This window comes from Oncorhynchus mykiss, chromosome 9, assembly GCF_057628025.1.
Source record: "Oncorhynchus mykiss isolate SJ-2025 chromosome 9, ASM5762802v1, whole genome shotgun sequence".
NCBI lineage: Eukaryota > Metazoa > Chordata > Actinopteri > Salmoniformes > Salmonidae > Oncorhynchus > Oncorhynchus mykiss.
In genome coordinates, this window is record NC_143030.1 from 53,645,015 (window position 1) to 53,663,016 (window position 18,002).

The following is an 18,002-nucleotide window of genomic DNA, read 5'->3' on the forward strand; positions in this document are numbered from 1 at the left end:
CCACCCTGCCAGTTAAACACACATAATGACAGAGCCCATGGCGAAACAGAAGAGAACACAATATCAACTATGGGGAGGATGTGAGGGGGTTGTGTTTTGTATTTTCTCTAAGTGCCACTGTTGCCACCCACAAACAAAGCAATTATCAGACCTGAACATATTTGATATGGTATGCATACCTTTTGCCAACAGCACTGTAGTGTGACGTATACAATTACGACAGTAAACAGGAAGTGAAATAACACTCGGAACATAAAATCCTGTAACAGCACATCACTTGCAGAACTGATTGAGGATGACCATTATATTAACTTCAGTGCTTATTGGCCAGAGTAAGGTTCCTGGGCATTGCTCTATGGCCGTCAAATTCAAATCTGGACCTAAAAAACATTATAATCAGTCTCTGAGCCCTGTAGGTAGGTTCAATTAATTATCAAGTATAACAGAAAAACAGTGGCACTCTCGACCTCGTAGGTTAAGATTTTAATAGCCCTGCTCTACAGTGTAAAATCCTTTGACCTAAAAGCCCTCCCTGGGTGAGAACACCCCCTACCTGTAGTGGTGGTGGTGGTGGTTGCCGGCTCATGGTAGACCACAGTGGGTACAGCTACCAGGGCCTCTATGGGGTCATCCAGTTCACCTGACCCTGACCCCCCTGGTAGGGCCTTCCGCCGCTGTTCACGACTGCCACTACGGACCAACTCTTCTTCTCGCAAGCCCTCAACTGGCAGGACAGAGAGAGGAGAGCAGAAGAACAGAAGAGTAGAAATAGAGCCATGGAGAGACAAATGAAGGAGGAAAAGATGGTGGAAGAGAAATGACAGCGGTGGTTGAACGGGAAGGAGAGGAAGAGGAGAAAGAGTCGGAATTGAGAAGGAAAGGAGAAATGTGGAGCAGCAGATGAGTAAATGAATCTACAATAATTGTACATTCTAAAACATATCATTTTTATGCAGAGCTTGACAAAAATAAATGCCAGCACATGCACAGCACCGGGAAAAGGGCAAATGTTGCCTCGAGAAAACGGTAAGTGCGACAGAAAACGAGTATGACATTTCTATGGAAATAACAAGTGGGGCTGGGGGTTTGAGAAGAGGCCAGGAAGGAGCTCCCAGACTAGGATCCTCATTGAATGATAGCCAGACGTTTTCAAGTCAACACCAAAGTCTGACTTGTCCCAACGCGCTTCCATTGACACAGTAACCCACTATCACTAAAAGGCTGGCAACAATAAGAAATATTTTGATGGGCATTTTGTTCCTAAAACAGCTTTTTACATAAACCAGGTTTCCATCCAACCTTTTTATGAGACTAAAGTACATTGAATAAAAAAAATGTCATGACATTTGCCTGACAGAAACAGAATTTTTTTACATAAACTTTCCAAATGTCAACATAAACAAAATACACTAGACAAGGTGGGATCTTTTTGTGTCGGTGGAAACGCTTTTATACACAAATATTGAAATAATAACCATCATATCGAAGTAAACTTGGAAGTCACGCGATGACATGTGGTCCTGCCACTACGACTCGGGAAAGCATGCAATTTATTAGGCTACAGATGAAATAAATATGGGCACAACTTTCACTAGGACAGGGGGGGGGACATGTCCCCCCACATTGTGAAATTGCATTTTTGTCCCCACCAGTTTATCATTGGAATGTGACACAAAACCAGGCAAAGGTTTGCGTTAGGACCCATTTAACTTGTATTTTTTCATTCGGTACATGGGAATTTAACAGCAAAAAGCATTTTATGTGGACTACATCATGCACACCCTTTAAACTGCAACAAGTCAATTTGATGGCAACATCTCTGGAGGGAAAATTAACATATTGTTTTTATGCAGATTCTAGAATATTTGCATGTAAATCTGTCGTCAATTAGATGGAAACCTAGCTTCTGTCTCCCTCCCGCAATAATCGCAACCTGTAATTGTACAAGAATACTCTTAAAATGTCTCAATTACAGACAGTCCCTTGTGAAAGAAAGGCTGATAGGTGTGTGTGTGTGTGGTTACATGGAATGATACGGAAGTGTTTGCACACATTAAAATGTCAGAGGCACACAGGTATTTAGAAATGCCCAAATAACTGGGGGGGAAAAAATGTACTGCTAATGTCTGAATGTGTTGGGTCTATAAAGGCTGCTTTTTTCAACCCACAGGCATAATGTGTTGTTACCTGACAGAGAATAACAGTTGCTTTGTAATGACCAGTTCACCAACCAGAGATAAAGTGAATTTGGTAAAGCCCCTCAATGCTTTGAGAATTTCTACAGTGGTGGGCATGAGACACAGGCCTACACTAGTGGGCATGAGACACAGGCCTACACTAGTGGGCATGAGGGCCTATGTCGTCACTCTTGATCTATGCATCTGTACAGCTCTCCCTTGCTGTGCCCTTCACTCTCTCCTTCTCCGTATAGTGGTCATCTTCCTCTAACATCAGTTACTCTTTCCTTCTCGCTCTCATTTCCCCATAACGGTCAAACATTGACCTAACCTCCCACTCTATCGAACACTCTCTCCCTCCAGTCCCCCCTTATTGTAAACTCTCCCTCTCTGGCTCGTTATCCATCTTCCTCCTGTCCTTCACACCCTTCATTTCATAGTCTCTGCTTCCTCTTCTATACTAATCCTACTCATTATTAATCTCCACCTTTCCAAACTCCCTCTGCCATTACATTCCTCCTAACATCATTTCATCTCCCTCTTTTAAGTCCTCTGCATTCAGTCCTCTGCATTCATTCATTCTCCCCCCCCCCCCGTTCTTCCTCCTTGCCTCTCCTTCCTGTTCAACACTCCCTCTCCCCTGCCGTCTCTTACTGGTGAAGCGTCTCTTGGCGATGAGTTTCTCCTGTGTGCCGTTGAGCACTAGGACCTGGAGGGCGTATTCCTGGCTGGAGTCCAGACCTGCCACTGTGGCCCGGCCACGCGTGGTCGTCAGCATCAGCTCCGGCTGGGGTACCTCTGGAGGACAGAGACATCGAACACATCAGACAGTCTCTCAGATTCTTGCAGAAGTGAGAGAGCAACTGAGAGAGACACACATACAGCTGCTGTTACCACAACAAATGGTAGAAAGAGATAGTGAGCAGAAGAAGAAAAAAAACAATTTAAAAAAGATGTGCGTTTTCATAAAAAGGCAACAACTCGACAAGGAAGAGAGACGACTGTTCTATAAAAAGAATGTGTGAGTCATGACCCAGAAGGTGGTTGGATAAACCACAGCATATCTCCCTAAGCTATCAGGTGAGAGCCTCCACAGCCAGGTGTGTTCACGCTGCAGCAGCCAAAACATCAAAAAGATCAATTGTTCCTTGAGGCTTTGTTTACAACATCAACTGAGCCAGATATACTATACTCCTTTTCCCCCTCTTCTAGCCCACTGCCACATCTCTTCATCATCATCATCCCCATCTCTCCAAAATCCCTAATGTCTCCTTGTGCTTCTTCCATAGTGGTCCCCTCCGCTCCTGCTCTGTTCCCCCCTATCTCCTCATCTCCCTCTAGAGAGCTGCAGGGTAAACAGGCATGTCTCATGTCTGTTTCACTGTTAACCGTTTCTGAGTCTTACCATCACAGACCTGTCTGGACACAGCTATGACAGAGAACTGGAGATAAAATAAAAGATAACATGACAGTGAGAAACAAATGTGGAAGTGGGGGGGGGGGTGGACAGAGAGCTGACACAATGAGAAAATACTCGTGAAATAATGTTTCACACCTATTTATTGTATAACATGAGAATGCAAATAAAAGAGAGTTGTATAAGTAGAACAAAAGGAGAGACGTCAAGCTAACCAGAGTAGCAGGGCAGCCCTTGTACCCTGTGGCTCGGTCAGATTGACCAATGAACGGTTTCCAACTAAATTAGAGTGAGGAGGTGTTTACTAGCCAGTGGCCCGTGCTTTGATCAACTCTGGCTCCAGATGGCATAGAGTTAAGTGGGAGGGACAGCTTGGCAGCTTTATTGTGGAGAACAGGCAGCTGGGTGGGAAATTGTAGGGTTCTGGAAAATCATTCAATAACAGGCAAATAAAATAAATACAATGGGAAAAAAATTGAGGCACTTACCTATAGTTAATTCACTTTCATATGGGTAATAATATACTGCACATTAGTCCAGCACTAAAATTGCCTCTATATACTGTAAGTACAAGGCAGTTAACCCACTGTTCCTAGGCCATCATTGTAAATAAGAATTTGTTCTTAACCGACTTGCCTAGTTAAATAAATGTTTTAAAAAAATAACAAATAAAAAGTGGTCTTGGTTAAATATGTAATCCGTAGTATCGTAGGGGAAAACAGCACCACTGTCTGCCCCCCATGGCCGTTATTGATTTTGTTGACAAACCAGAGGTGGGGAGCATCGCTAATCAGTGTAAAAAAAAAAAAATGCTGTACATATGCTGCTGTACATATGCTGCTGTACATATGCTGCTGTACATATGCTGCTGTACATATGCTGCTGTACATGTGCTGCTGTACATGTGCTGCTGTACATATGCTGCTGTACATATGCTGCTGTACATGTGCTGCTGTACATATGCTGCTGTACATATGCTGCTGTACATATGCTGCTGTACATATGCTGCTGTACATATGCTGCTGTACATATGCTGCTGTACATATGCTGCTGTACATATGCTGCTGTACATATGCTGCTGTACATATGCTGCTGTACATATGCTGCTGTTCTAACGCGCGTGCAATGCCTTCAGAGGGAAAAAAACAGTTGTTAGTTGTTTGCAGTAACTTCTTTGTTGTTTTAATATCGCAAACAGACGTGACAGTTTCACCATTAAGGATTCCAGCTTTGAGTCATCGTGACCCAACATTGTCAACTCTTAGTTAGAATCAACCTCACAGTACACACCAGTACTGCTGGCTCACCTGAGATGGGCTTCACGCGGACCTTGTATCCCTGGACCGGCCCTTCAGCCTCCTTCCACTTCATCTGCAGCCGATCCTGAGACAGCACTGTCAGCTTCAGACGCCCTGCAGTGTAGCCAACACATATGCGCACCCACGTTAGGAATAGGTCCACATCTAACATCAAATCAATCATACAAATCAACAATCAGACTGCTATTCAGAAGTGTACCCGCCAGAGCAAAACAATCAACTTGTGATTGGAACAAAGGATTTTTGTCTCACACAGACAAAAGCATTATCAACACGAGGCACTTGAAACATGAACATCTATGCAGTGATTACTTGTTGGTCTCTCACAACTGAGCTGTTTCTCTGCTGTGGAACTGATTCTGGGTACGAGTATAGCGGTGAACTTGGCAATGGGGGGTGGTGGTGGGCTGTTCTAAGATCAAAGAAATTCCCCCCCAAAATGAATTTATTAGTAGGTTCTAAACCTTTTTCAGACATCCAATCCTTCTTCCTCCTTCACTAATCAAATCAGTCTCTTGTTTTCGGGTCATCTACATAATTTCCAACGGAGGATTCCCAACAATCCTCTTCTTTCATGTGTCACTCTCTGTCCTCCTCTCTCCTCTCCAGCTGCCCCTGTCTGCTCAAAGCAGGCCTTGTGTTCTCCACTGGGATAGCAACAGGGACAGGAAATCCGTTTAAGGCCTGAGGTTGAAGGTCAGTTTGAAGGCACCTTATACACAACGTCATGGGGAAAACCGAAGACATTGTAGAGGAGTGCAGATATGAATCATAGCACTTACTGTTGATGCCTGACTTTAGGCACAGTCTTCATTCGGGGAGGTGGGGGCTGGGACAGGGGTAAGGGGCAAGGGTCTCTGTTCACATGGAAATGCTTTAGTAGTGTCCCACTGTCTCTGCATCTAGTTCTGGCAGAGGATCAGAGGGGATCTGGAGACTGGGGTCAATGCCCCGCACTCCCATGAATAACAACAACAGCCCAGAGATCAGTCATCACTGCACTGGGAGCTCTGAGGGAGTAATGTTGCATACTGATAATGAAACATAAAAAAAGGTGCACTGAAAAATCTGGCAAAATTAATTGTTTTGTTTAAACCTATGACTAATATCAGCCAATAATATTATCCAGTCATTATTATATTATATGATTATCGGACATAAACAGCTTAGTGTGTGTGTGTGTGTGTGTGTGTGTGTGTGTGTGTGTGTGTGTGTGTGTGTGTGTGTGTGTGTGTGTGTGTGTGTGTGTGTGTGTGTGTGTGTGGGCAACAAAAAGGAGTGAATGAGTTCACATTAGTGTCCTGAGAGTGTGTAATTGCTAACATGAGTCTGCATGTCAGACAGACATCTTACATGTCAGTCTAGAGAGGTTGCACAATGTCAGGGGATTTGTATGCTTCTACAGCTAGAGCAAACTATCCATTGAATACTATGGTCACATGGTACAAACATCATCTGATACATAGTAGTGATGATGTACTAGTAATGAAGTACATGGTACCTTGGCTATGGACTCCAGAGTTCATTAGCACCAGGAGAGTGACCAGGAAAGGCCCCATCAGCGCTGGGCAGCCTGGTCGTTGGCAGTGAAGAGGCATGATGACTAGAACATAGAAACCTGAAAAAGGAAGGCAAACAATGGTCATAGTTAATAGTATATAACGATTTGATTATTGCCAATATTGGTGAGTACTGTGCGTAGGTCAAAACCTGTGGGAGCACAAATGAGAGTTTGTCGAAAGCCATTTTGTCAAACTTTAATCTCGAAGAAACCCACATAAGCAAATGGATAAGGCAGGTAGTGTGACTAGGACAGGCACAATGACCGTATAACCAACAGTTATGGATGAAGACGGTCATTTAAAAAAAACAAGTCATAACTATAAAAAGAAAATATGCTGAATTTCTTTGGGAACAAACAGCTGACTGAAGATGGGTCGTCACTAGTTACTAGAAGTCGACCGATTAATTAGGGCCGATTTCAACTTTTCATAACAAATCGGAAATCGGTGTTTTTGGATGCCGACTTTATTTATTTTTTTACACCTTTATTTAACTAGTCAAGTCAGTTAAGAACACGTTCTTAGTTTCAATGACAGCCTAGGAACGGTGGGTTAACTGCCGTGTTCAGGGGCAGAACAACAGATTTTCACCTTGTCAGCTCAGGGATTCAATCTTGCAACCTTACCGTTAACTAGTCCAACGCTCTAACCACCTGCCTCTCATCACTCCACGAGGAGCCTGCCTGTTACGCGAATGCAGTAGAAGCCAAGGTAAGTTGCTAGCTAGCATTAAACTTATCTTATAAAAAACAATCAATCATAATCACTAGTTATAACTACACATGGTTGATGATATTCCTAGTTTAGTCTAGCATGTCCTGCGTTGCATATAATCAATCGATGCACGTTCGCTCATTGCGAACTAATTTGCCAGAATTTTACGTAATTATGACATAACATTGAAGGTTGTGCAATGTAACAGGAATATTTAGACTTATGGATGCCACCGTTAGATAAAATACGGAAAGGTTCCGTATTTCACTGAAATAATAAACGTTTTGTTTTCGAAATGATAGTTTCCGGATTCGACCTGATTAATGACCAAAGGCTCATATTTCTGTGTGTTATTATGTTATAATTAAGTCTATGATTTGATATTTGATAGAGCAGTCGGATTGAGCGGTGGTAGGCACCAGCAGGCTCGTAAGCATTCATTCAAACAATGCTTCAATGCTTCAAGCAATGCTTCAAGCATTGAGCTGTTTGACTTCAAGCCTATCAACTCCCGAGATTAGGCTGGTGTAACCTAAAACTTCTTACCTGGATATATTGAAGACTCATGTTAAAAGGAACCACCAGCTTTCATATGTTCTCATGTTCTGAGCAAAGAACTGAAACGTTAGCTTTCTTACATAGCACATATTGCACTTTTACTTTCTTCTCCAACACTTATTTTTTGCATTATTTAAACCAAATTGAACATGTTTCATTATTTATTTGAGGCTAAATTGATTTTAACTTAATATAATACATCAATAAAAATAAGTGTTCACTCAGTATTGTTGTAATTGTCATTATTACAATATATATATATATATATATATATATATATATATATATATATATATATATATATATTGGCCGATTAATCGGTATCGGATTTTTTTTGGTCATTCAATAAAAATCGGTATCGGCGTTGAAAAATCATAATCAGTCGACCTCCACTAGTTACCAAAGTCATAAATCCTGCCTATTTCTTAAAATCAGATTTGAAACCTAACCACACTTCTAACCTTAAATTAAGACCAAAAAGCACATTTTTGTTTTAATGATTATTTATGAGAGCCAATTTTGACTTTGTGGCTGCACCATCTAGTGGAATCCCCGAAGACGTGATGGTATCCTTCTGCTCGTTAGGATACATTCAAAGTAAGAATTTCAGATTAGTCCTGGGTACCGGGTAGTGCTGCGGTTGACCCCATTAAACACGGCCCTCCACAGACCTGGTTTGCGGCAGCAACATTGACTCGATAGTACCTAGCAAAAGTGCTAGACGACGTCCAACTGGTCGAGGCACACATTTTTAGCAAGGGGAACTCTCAGAGCAGGGGCCACAATGTAGCTACTCCTCTAGTAGAATGTGCCACCACAGGAGACAGCACAGAGCAGCCGGACAGCTGATACGCTATAGTAAGTGTCCACAATACAATGTGAGAGTCTCTTTCGGTGGAGTTCTGAAGATGAGCCTGTGAACATAACACATGAACAGCTTAGTCTGTGTAACGTACAGTTGAAGTCAGAAGTGTACATACACTTAGGTTGGAGTCATTAAAACTCGCTTTTCAACCACTCCACAAATTCTTGTTAAGAAACTATAGTTTTGGCAAGTTGGTTAGGACATCTACTATGTGCATGACACAATACATTTTTCCAACAATTGTTTACAGACAGATTATTTCACTTAATCACAAATCCAGTGGGTCAGAGGTTTACATACACTAAGTTGACTGTGCCATTAAACAGCTTGGAAAATTCCAGAAAATGTTTTCATGGCTTTAGAAGCTTCTGAGAGGCTAATTGACATCATTTGAGTCAATTGGAGGTGTACCTGTGGATGTATTTCAAGGCCTACCTTCAAACTCAGTTCCTCTTTGCTTGACATCATGGGAAAAATCAAAATAAATCAGCCAAGACCTCAGGAAAAAAAGCCTGAAGGTACCACGTTCATCTGTACAAACAATAGTACGCAAGTATAAACACCATGGGACCACGCAGCCGTCATACCGCTCAAGTTTACATACACTTTAGGTTGGAGTCAATAAAACTCGTTTTTCAACCACTCCACAAATGTCTTGTTAACAAACTATAGTTTTGACAGGTCGGTAAGGACATTACTTTTTTGAGAAATGTCCTCTGGTCTGATGAAACAAAAATAAAACTGTTTGGCCATAATGACCATCATTATGTTTGGAGGAAAAACGGGGAGGCTTGTGTAACCGATGTGAAAAGGCTAGCGGTGGTGCGCGCTAATAGCGTTTCAATCGGTGACGTCACTCGCTTGAAGTAGTGGTTCCCCTTGCTCTGCACTTCACAAAATAGATGGCATCATGAGAACGGAAAGTTATGTGGATATATCGAAACAACATCTCAAGACATCAGTCAGGAAGTTAAAGCTTGGTTGCAAATGGGTTTCCAAATGGACAATGACCCCAAGCATACTTCCAAATTTGTGGCAAAATGGCTTAAGGACAACAAAGTCAAGGTATTGTAGTGGCCATCACAAAGCCCTGACCTCAATCCTATAGAAAATGTGTGGGCAGAACTGAAAAAGCGTGTGCGAGCAAGGAGGCCTACAAACCTGACTCAGTTACACCAGCTCTGTCAGGAGGAATGGGCCAAAATTCTACAAACTTGTTGTGGGAAGCTTGTGTAAGGCTACCTGAAACGTTTGACCCAAGTTAAACAATTTAAGGCAATGCTACCAAATACTAATTGAGTGTATGTAAACTTCTGACCCACTGGTAATGTGATGAAAGAAATAAAAGCTGAAATAAATAATTCTCTCTACTATTATTCTGACATTTCAACATTTTTAAATAAAATGGTGATCCTAACTGACCTAAAACAGGGAATTTTTACTAGGATTAAAACTGAGTTTAAATGTATTTGGCTAAGGTGTATGTAAACGTCTGACTTCAACTGTAAGTGTCTAGTGTCCTCACTGGTTTCAGCACACTTGGGGAAAAACCCAGCGGACAAATGTAAGTGCCGGTTCACGTCTGTCAGACACGACCGAGTGGTTATGTAATAAAGAGTGGTTAGGCCGGAGGACCCTGCACCCACTCTGAAACATTCAGCGCTCACTGAAAGAGCATGAAGTTCACTAACCGTCTTAGTAGAGGTAAGAGCCAACAGGAATGCCACCTTCATGGAAAGGTGCTTCAAAGACACGAACCCCAGGAGCTTGAAGGGTGGCCTAGCAAGTACTGACAGCACCACATCAAGGTCCAAGTTTGGCACTGAACAGGCCTTAGTTAGACATCTGCATCCAGCTCCCTTAACAAATTTTGGAGAGCAATGGGTGGCCATCGCCATGGCACGCCAAAATTGTAGCCAAATACTCTCTCAAAGCAGATGCCGCTCGGCCTGCATCAATCAGTGATTGTAAAAAGTGTAAAACCGTTTGGACATTACATGACTCTGGGGCAACAGAATATGCCCCACCGCATTTGATGCATGTTGGTGGAGAAAGACCTGGCATTCTACAAAGTGTTCACCACATTGTCCTGAATGCCTAAACCCGGTTGTCAGTTGAATGGTGTTTCCTCCGACACATTGGTGCGGCTGGCTTCCGGGTTAAAGCGGGCGGGTGTTAAGTGCGGTAAGGCGGGTCATGTTTCAGAGGACGCATGACTCGACGTTCACCTCCTGAGCCCGCAGCGATGAGACAAGATCAAAATTGGGGAGAAAAAGGGGGTAAAATACCCAAACATTTTTTTTTTATTCTAGCGACACGTTCTAGCGACAAGCCTTTGGGGAGATAACATAAAGGGTTTAAGCAACTTTTCCCACTCAAGAGTGAGAGAAGCTGTCTGTCCAACACAAGTCACAGCAACGGCACACACACAGACAGAGAAGCACAAGGGGTGGGGGTGAAGGAAAATTGGTGGTGTGGCAGCGTTGCGGCAGCGTTGCGGCAATGGCAAAATGTCATTTAGTGACAAATCAAGGAGCCAATAGCGGATCTCACTGAAAAATTGTTGGCAACACTGAGCTAACGGTTGTTTCCCGCCGAACTGCGCATGTGCAGGCTGTCAATATAAGTTGAATATTTTTGGGCCAATTGTGCCCAGCCTCATGGGTCTTGAACCCGGGTCTGTAGTGACGCCTCTAGCACTGTGATGCAGTGACTAAGACCGCTGTGTAACTCAGGAGGCCTATGAAGTTGAATTTGACTAAAAATGTTATTTAAATATTAAAAAATTATTTAAGACAATGCCATAGAAAACACGTGGGGGAAAGAGCCATGAGGGAAAGATCCCAAGTCTCCTCATTGCCCACCAGCAAAATTTGTCTAGATTTAGGCTATTGTTTGTGTATTTTACACTATATTGAGGTAAACATCGGAGTATAATGCTTGTATGGATGTCAACCCCAACACATGTTCATGTCATCTTTACCATTCAACTACATTACAGTTAAAAACAACTGACTACCATTAACGATTTCTGTATGCTAGCTATGCTAACCAGTTTATACGAACGGGAGTTTGTATTTAGCAGTCACTTCTTCTAAACCTGAAAAGGGAAAACTTCTGCATGTTATGCTGCAAAAACACACCAAAATATAAAAATTGGCCTTACGTAAGCACAATGACAGATTCGACAAATATCCTACGTGGTGCGTAGGTAAAAATCAATGGGGAAGCCAAGACAATAAAAAGCCATATTACAATCTGTTGTGATATTTGCTCTATAACCCATTTGTTTATACGCCACCGTGATTTAAAATAAGGCCGTGACAACAGTCACACAGTGGCGGAATAAATTCAACTACACATACATTTTTCCCATCACAAAACCGGAGAGCCACATTGCTCTGGATAAGTCCACAAAACAAATACTGCACGTAACAAACAGTTGACCTGCAGCAAGGTCAAGAATGTTAAAGTACTCGACAGTTTACTCTACAGCTACTGATTTAGAACCACAGAGTTACCGCAAGTCAGCACAAAGACAACAGGAGCACTGCCTCTGCTCTTCCAGCACCATTTCAACTTAAACATAATCAAATCAACAAGGTAATATTTTGCTCAGTTTAATACACTGAAAACAAACTTAGACACCGAAACCAATTAATTAAGTTGGCAAAACGGTCTATGGCTCTGCCATTCAGTAAACCTTTCATTTTTGTTTTCATAGGCTACCTAGCTAAAATGATTGCTAGCCTAACTTCCTCACATGGGCAAAAATGAACCAGCTAAGTTAGCTAGCAAGTTAATGTGAGTCCACTAGGCTACATATTGACCTTCAATCATGTCAGGTCAGTGGAACAAGACGCATATTTATGATTAGATCAGAATCGCCATCATAATCATTGGCCTGTACAGAGAATTAGGTCAAAACCACAAGTCCAAAACCACAAGTCCAAATCTCCATCCATGGCTTAGGAAAGGGCCAATTTATCAAGCATGCTACTGAAGGACATCAAATCAAGCAGACCAGAAACAGACGTTTGTCTGAGAATGATGACATTTTGCTTAGGATGGTATTTGATTTGTGTGAAGCAAAATCCAAACTGTCATTTTGCTGTGGCAGGACAACCCACATGAGCTCAGCTCAACACTGATTGGCTAATTATTTTAATTTAAAAAATTACAACGTGAGACATAATGCTTGCTGGTGCCAATCAATCAGATGCTAGGGCAGCAACATGTCATACTCTTTTGTTCCAGGCAGCATCAGATACATGGAATACACATACTGAGACAGAGGGGTGCTTTTCCCCCTTGTTCAGAGGATTTCTCGAGTGAGATACAGCCACTTGTGAATTGATAGAAAATTATGAAAACATGGTCAAATTTATTTGTCAAATATTTGGGGAAGCCTGGCTTCCCTTGGCATCCATAAATACATAACACTGTTTGTTAGATCAGATTTGTTGGATGTGCGCCAATCTGGTCAATGGAACATCTGAACTCCATTCTCCTTTAACGCATCTATGGCTGCCTGGTATTGTGATGAACATCACAGTGGAAATTATTGCAAATTTGCTGTGAAATTATGTTACTGATGTGGCTCAAGCAATGGCAAAGCCATTTTGGGTTACAAAGCCATTTTGGGTTTACTACCTTTATATGTATTTGGGCATTTTTATTGTTCAGAAATGTGGTGGGTACTCTCTTCGTTCGCTGGACATTATCCTGCTAACTGTTCCAAATGTCCAGAACTGAATTTGGTAAACGGGCTTTTATGTACTCTGCGCCATCGTCTTGGAACGCCTTACAAAATACTTTTAAACTGGAATAACTATTTTTAAATCACTGATTAATGATCTTGAGACTGATTCCCTGACCTGTCAATGTTTTACATTTGCTGTTTTTTTTGCACAAATTTGTTTACATCCCTGTTAGTGAGCATTTATCAAGATAATCCATCCGACACATGTGGCATATCAAGAGGCTGATTAAACAGCATGATCACTAGAAGGGTGGAATTTGGGTTGGGGACAATATAAGGCCACTCTAAAATGTGCGGTTTTGTCACACAACACAATGCCACAGATGTCTCAAGTTTTGAAGGAGCATGCAATTGGCATGCTGACTGCAGGTAAATCCACCAGAAAATGTTCTACCATAAGCCGCTTCCAACATTATTTTAGAGAATTTGGCAGTACGTCCAACCGGCCTCACAACCGCAGACCATGTGGAACCACACCAGCCAAGGACCTCCACATCCGGCTTCTTCACCTGTGGGATCATCTGAGACCAGCCCTCTGGACAGCTGCTGGAACAGTGGGTTTGCACAACCTTTGTTTCTGACAGTTTGTGCAGAAATTCTGTCTCCGGGAGCTCATCTGCGTTCTTGTCGACCTAGCCTGGGTCTCGACCTGATTGAAGATGGTTCTGATGCCGAATTGCAGTGTACAAATGCTCACCTTTGATGGCCAATGGAACACTGGAGAAGTGTGCCTTACGGATGAATCCAGGTTTCAACTGTATCGGACAGATGGCTGACGGCTGGTATGTCATTGTGTGGGCGAGCAGTTTGCGGATGTCAATTTTGTGAACAGAGTGCCCCATAGTGGCAGTGGGGTTATGGTATGGACAGGCATAAGCCACAGACAACAAACACAATTGCATTTTATCTATGGCAATTTGGATGCACAAAGATACCGTGACGAGATCCTGAGGCCCATTGTCATGCCATTCATCCACCGCCATCACCTCATGTTTCAGCATGATAATGGACGGTCCTTTGTCGCAAGGATCTGTACACAATTCCTGGAAGCTGAAAATATCCCTGTTCTTCCATGCATGGCTGATTAATTAGGGCCGATTTCAAGTTTTCATAACAATCGGTAATCTGCATTTTTGGATGCCAATTATGGCCGATTACATTGCAATCCACGAGGAGACTGCGTGGCAAGCTGACCACCAATTACGCAAGTGCAGCAGGTCAAGGTAAAGTTGTCAAGGTAAGTTGCTAGCTAGCATTAAACATATCTTATTAAAAACAAATCATTCTTAACATAATCACTAGTTAACTACATATGGTTGATGATATTACTAGTTTAACTAGCTTGTCCTGCATTGCATATAATTAATATGGTGCGGTGTTCATTTATTATCGAATCACAGCCTAATTCGCCAAACGGGTGATGATATAACAAAAGCGCATTCGCGTCAGGGTATATGCAGCAGTTTGGGCCACCTGGCTCATTGGGAACTGTGTGAAGACTATTTCTTGTTTACAAACACCGTAATTAACTTGCCAGAATTGTACATAATTATAACATAACATTGAAGGTTGTGCAATGTAACAGCAATATTTAGACTTAGGGTTGCCACCCGTTCGATAAAATAAGGAACGGTTCATTATTTCACTGAAAGAATTAACGTTTTGTCTTTGAAATTATACTTTCCGGATTTGACCATATTAATGACCTAAGGCTCGTATTTCTGTGTGTTTATTATATTATAATTAAGTCTATGATTTGACATTTGATAGAGCAGTCTGACTGAGTGGTGGGAGGCAGCAGCAGGCTTGTAAGCATTCATTCAAACAGCACTTTCCTGCGTTTGCCAACAGCTCTACGCAATGCTTGAAGCATTGCGCTGTTTATGACTTCAAGCCTATCAACTCCAGAGATTAGGCTGGCAATACTATAATGCCTATAAGAACACCGAATAGTCAAAGGTATATAAAATACAAGTGGTATAGAAATAAATAGTCCTATAATAACTACAGTGTAAAACTTCCAAACTGGGAATATTGAAAGAAACTGGGAATATTGAACCACCAGTTTATGTGTTTTCATGTTCTGAGCAAGGAACTTAAAAACGTCAGTTTTTTTTTTTTCATGGAACATATTGCACTTTTACTTTCTTCTCCAAAACTGTGTTTTTGCATTATTTAAACCAAATTGAGCATGTTTCATTATTTATTTGAGACTAAATTGATTTTATTTATGTATCATATTAAGTTAAAATAAAAGTGTTCATTGTTCATTCAGTATTATAATTGTCATTATTACAAATATTAATAATTTAAATTAAAAATAAATAATATATATAATTTATGTTTTTAAATAAAAATATATATAAAGTATTTTTTTTAAAAGTATAAAAAAATATTTTAAAACGTTTTTTGTTTTTTTATAAATAAAAAATATCGTCTGATTAATGTTTTTTATGTGTAACTTTTTTTAAGTGACAAATAATTCCATATGTGTTCTTTCATAGTTTTGATGTCTTCACTATTAGGGTTGCACATTTTGGGGAATATTCAGAGGTGGAAACTTTCGTGGGAATTTTTGAAGATTAACAGAAAATATATGCAAATGAATATTAATACCATTTCAAATGTAGGTGTTTTTTGCATTGGATATATTTACCATATCATATGGAGACAGAAACCTTTTACGTTATCATAAGTAAACATAATTGCAAATGATTAAATCCTTCCAATAGAAATAAAAAAAAAATTAAAAAACTTTACAAATTGAACTAACTTAAATGAGTTGATACTTCACATTGGATGATTTCACTGAATAACAAAAGAAAGGGGATATTGAATGATCCCAACGATCCATCTCCTAAAAACGTTTCAAACAATTTATCTGTAAAATGATAGTCTGGAAACTAATGCTTTGGTTGTCTTCCTCTCAGGCTTCCATGTCTTCTCCCTGGACCTCCTCAATGTCCACCACTTGAACATCAGACTGAGGCCTCATCTTCACTACTTCCCAACCTCGTTGTCAGGCTCAAAAAGCCTCAAATTTGCCCGAATGGCCACCAATTTTTCAACCCTTGTATTGGTCAGCCTGTTGCGTGCTTTGGTAACGTGTGTTCCCAAAAAAGGACCAGTTGCGCTGATGTTGGTGGGATTTGGAGGATGATGGAGGCAACAGGGGAAAGAGCCTCAGATCTACAAAGTTCCTTCCACCAAGTGGCTGATGAGATACAGTTGAAGTCGGAAGTTTACATACACTTAGGTTGGAGTCATTAAAACTCGTTTTTCAACCACTCCACAAATGTCTTGTTAACAAACTATAGTTTTGACAAGTCGGTTAGGACATCTACTTTTTGGAGAATTGTCCTCTGGTCTGATGAAACAAAAATATAACCGTTTCGCCATAATGACCATCGTTATGTTTGGAGGAAAAAGGGGGAGGCTTACAAGCCGAAGAACATCCAACCGTGAAGCACGGGGTGGCAGCATCATGTTGTGGGGATGCTTTGCTGCATGAGGGACTGGTGCACGTCACAAAATAGATGGCATCATAAGAAAGGAAAATTATGTGGATATATTGAATCAACATCTCAAGACATCAGTCAGGAAGTTAAAGCTTGGTCGCAAATGGGTCTTCCAAATGGACAATGACCCCAAGCATACTTCCAAATTTGTGGCAAAATGGCTTAAGGACAACAATGTCAAGGTATTGGAGTGGTCATCACAAAGCCCTGACCTCAAGCCTATAGAAAATGTGTGGGCAGAACTGAAAAAGCGTGTGCGAGCAAGGAGGCCTAGAAACCTGATTAGGTTACACCAGTTGTATCAGGAGGAATGGGCCAAAAGTCACCCAACTGATTATGGGAAGCTTGTGGAAGGCTACCCGAAACATTTGACCCGAGTTAAACAATTTAAAGGCAATGCTACCAAATATTAATTGAGTGTATGTAAACTTCTGACCCACTGGGAATGTGATGAAAGAAATAAAAGCTTAAATAAAATCACCCTCTCTACTATTATTCTGACATTTCACATTTTTTAAATAAAAGTGGTGATCCTAACTGACCTAAGACAGGGACTTTTTACTAGAATTAAATCTCAGGAATTGTGAAAAACTGAGTTTAAATGTATTTGGCAAAGGTGTATGTAAACTTCCGACTTCAACTTTATGTTGGCACGACTGCCACATTGCATCTCCATCCCAAAGCCCTTGCTTGGAAGTGTACGTTGCCAGACTGCCAAGAACCTTGCCCTCATCCAGGCCAAGGTGGAGAGACACGATAGTGATGACACCATAGGCCTTGTTGATCTCTGCACTAGACAGGATGCTCTTGCCAGCATACTTGGGGTCCACCATGTACACTGCTTCAGGCAGAAATCTAAATGCTTTTTGATGCATTTCAGAACTGCAGTTTCCTCTGCTTGGAGCAACAGTGAAGTGGGCAGGGCAGTACAGATTTCTTCTCTTACATCTGCAAGCAGAGTCTGAACATCAGACAAGATGGCATTGTCTCCCTCAATCCGTGCAATGGCTACTGCTATAGGTTTCAGGAGTTTCCGGCTGCTTACCACACTCTCCCAAAATACATCATCCAGGAAGATCCTCTTGATGGGGCTGTCCATATCGGGAGACG

The 18,002-nt window shown here is 41.4% G+C and overlaps 1 protein-coding gene across 1 annotated transcript in view; it reads right to left on the reverse strand.

The window, feature by feature from the left end:
• The window catches only part of col20a1 (collagen type XX alpha 1 chain), a 35,664-nt gene that overhangs the window by 12,680 nt on the left and 4,982 nt on the right, over window positions 1-18,002 (reverse strand). The window contains exons 2-5 of the mRNA XM_036988201.2: window positions 6,415-6,531; window positions 4,902-5,006; window positions 2,832-2,975; window positions 554-724 (exon numbers count right to left, since the gene is read on the reverse strand). Of these exons, the coding sequence (XP_036844096.2) occupies window positions 554-724; window positions 2,832-2,975; window positions 4,902-5,006; window positions 6,415-6,511 (517 nt within the window). The 5' untranslated portion in view covers window positions 6,512-6,531. The remainder of the gene's footprint in view (window positions 1-553; window positions 725-2,831; window positions 2,976-4,901; window positions 5,007-6,414; window positions 6,532-18,002) is intronic.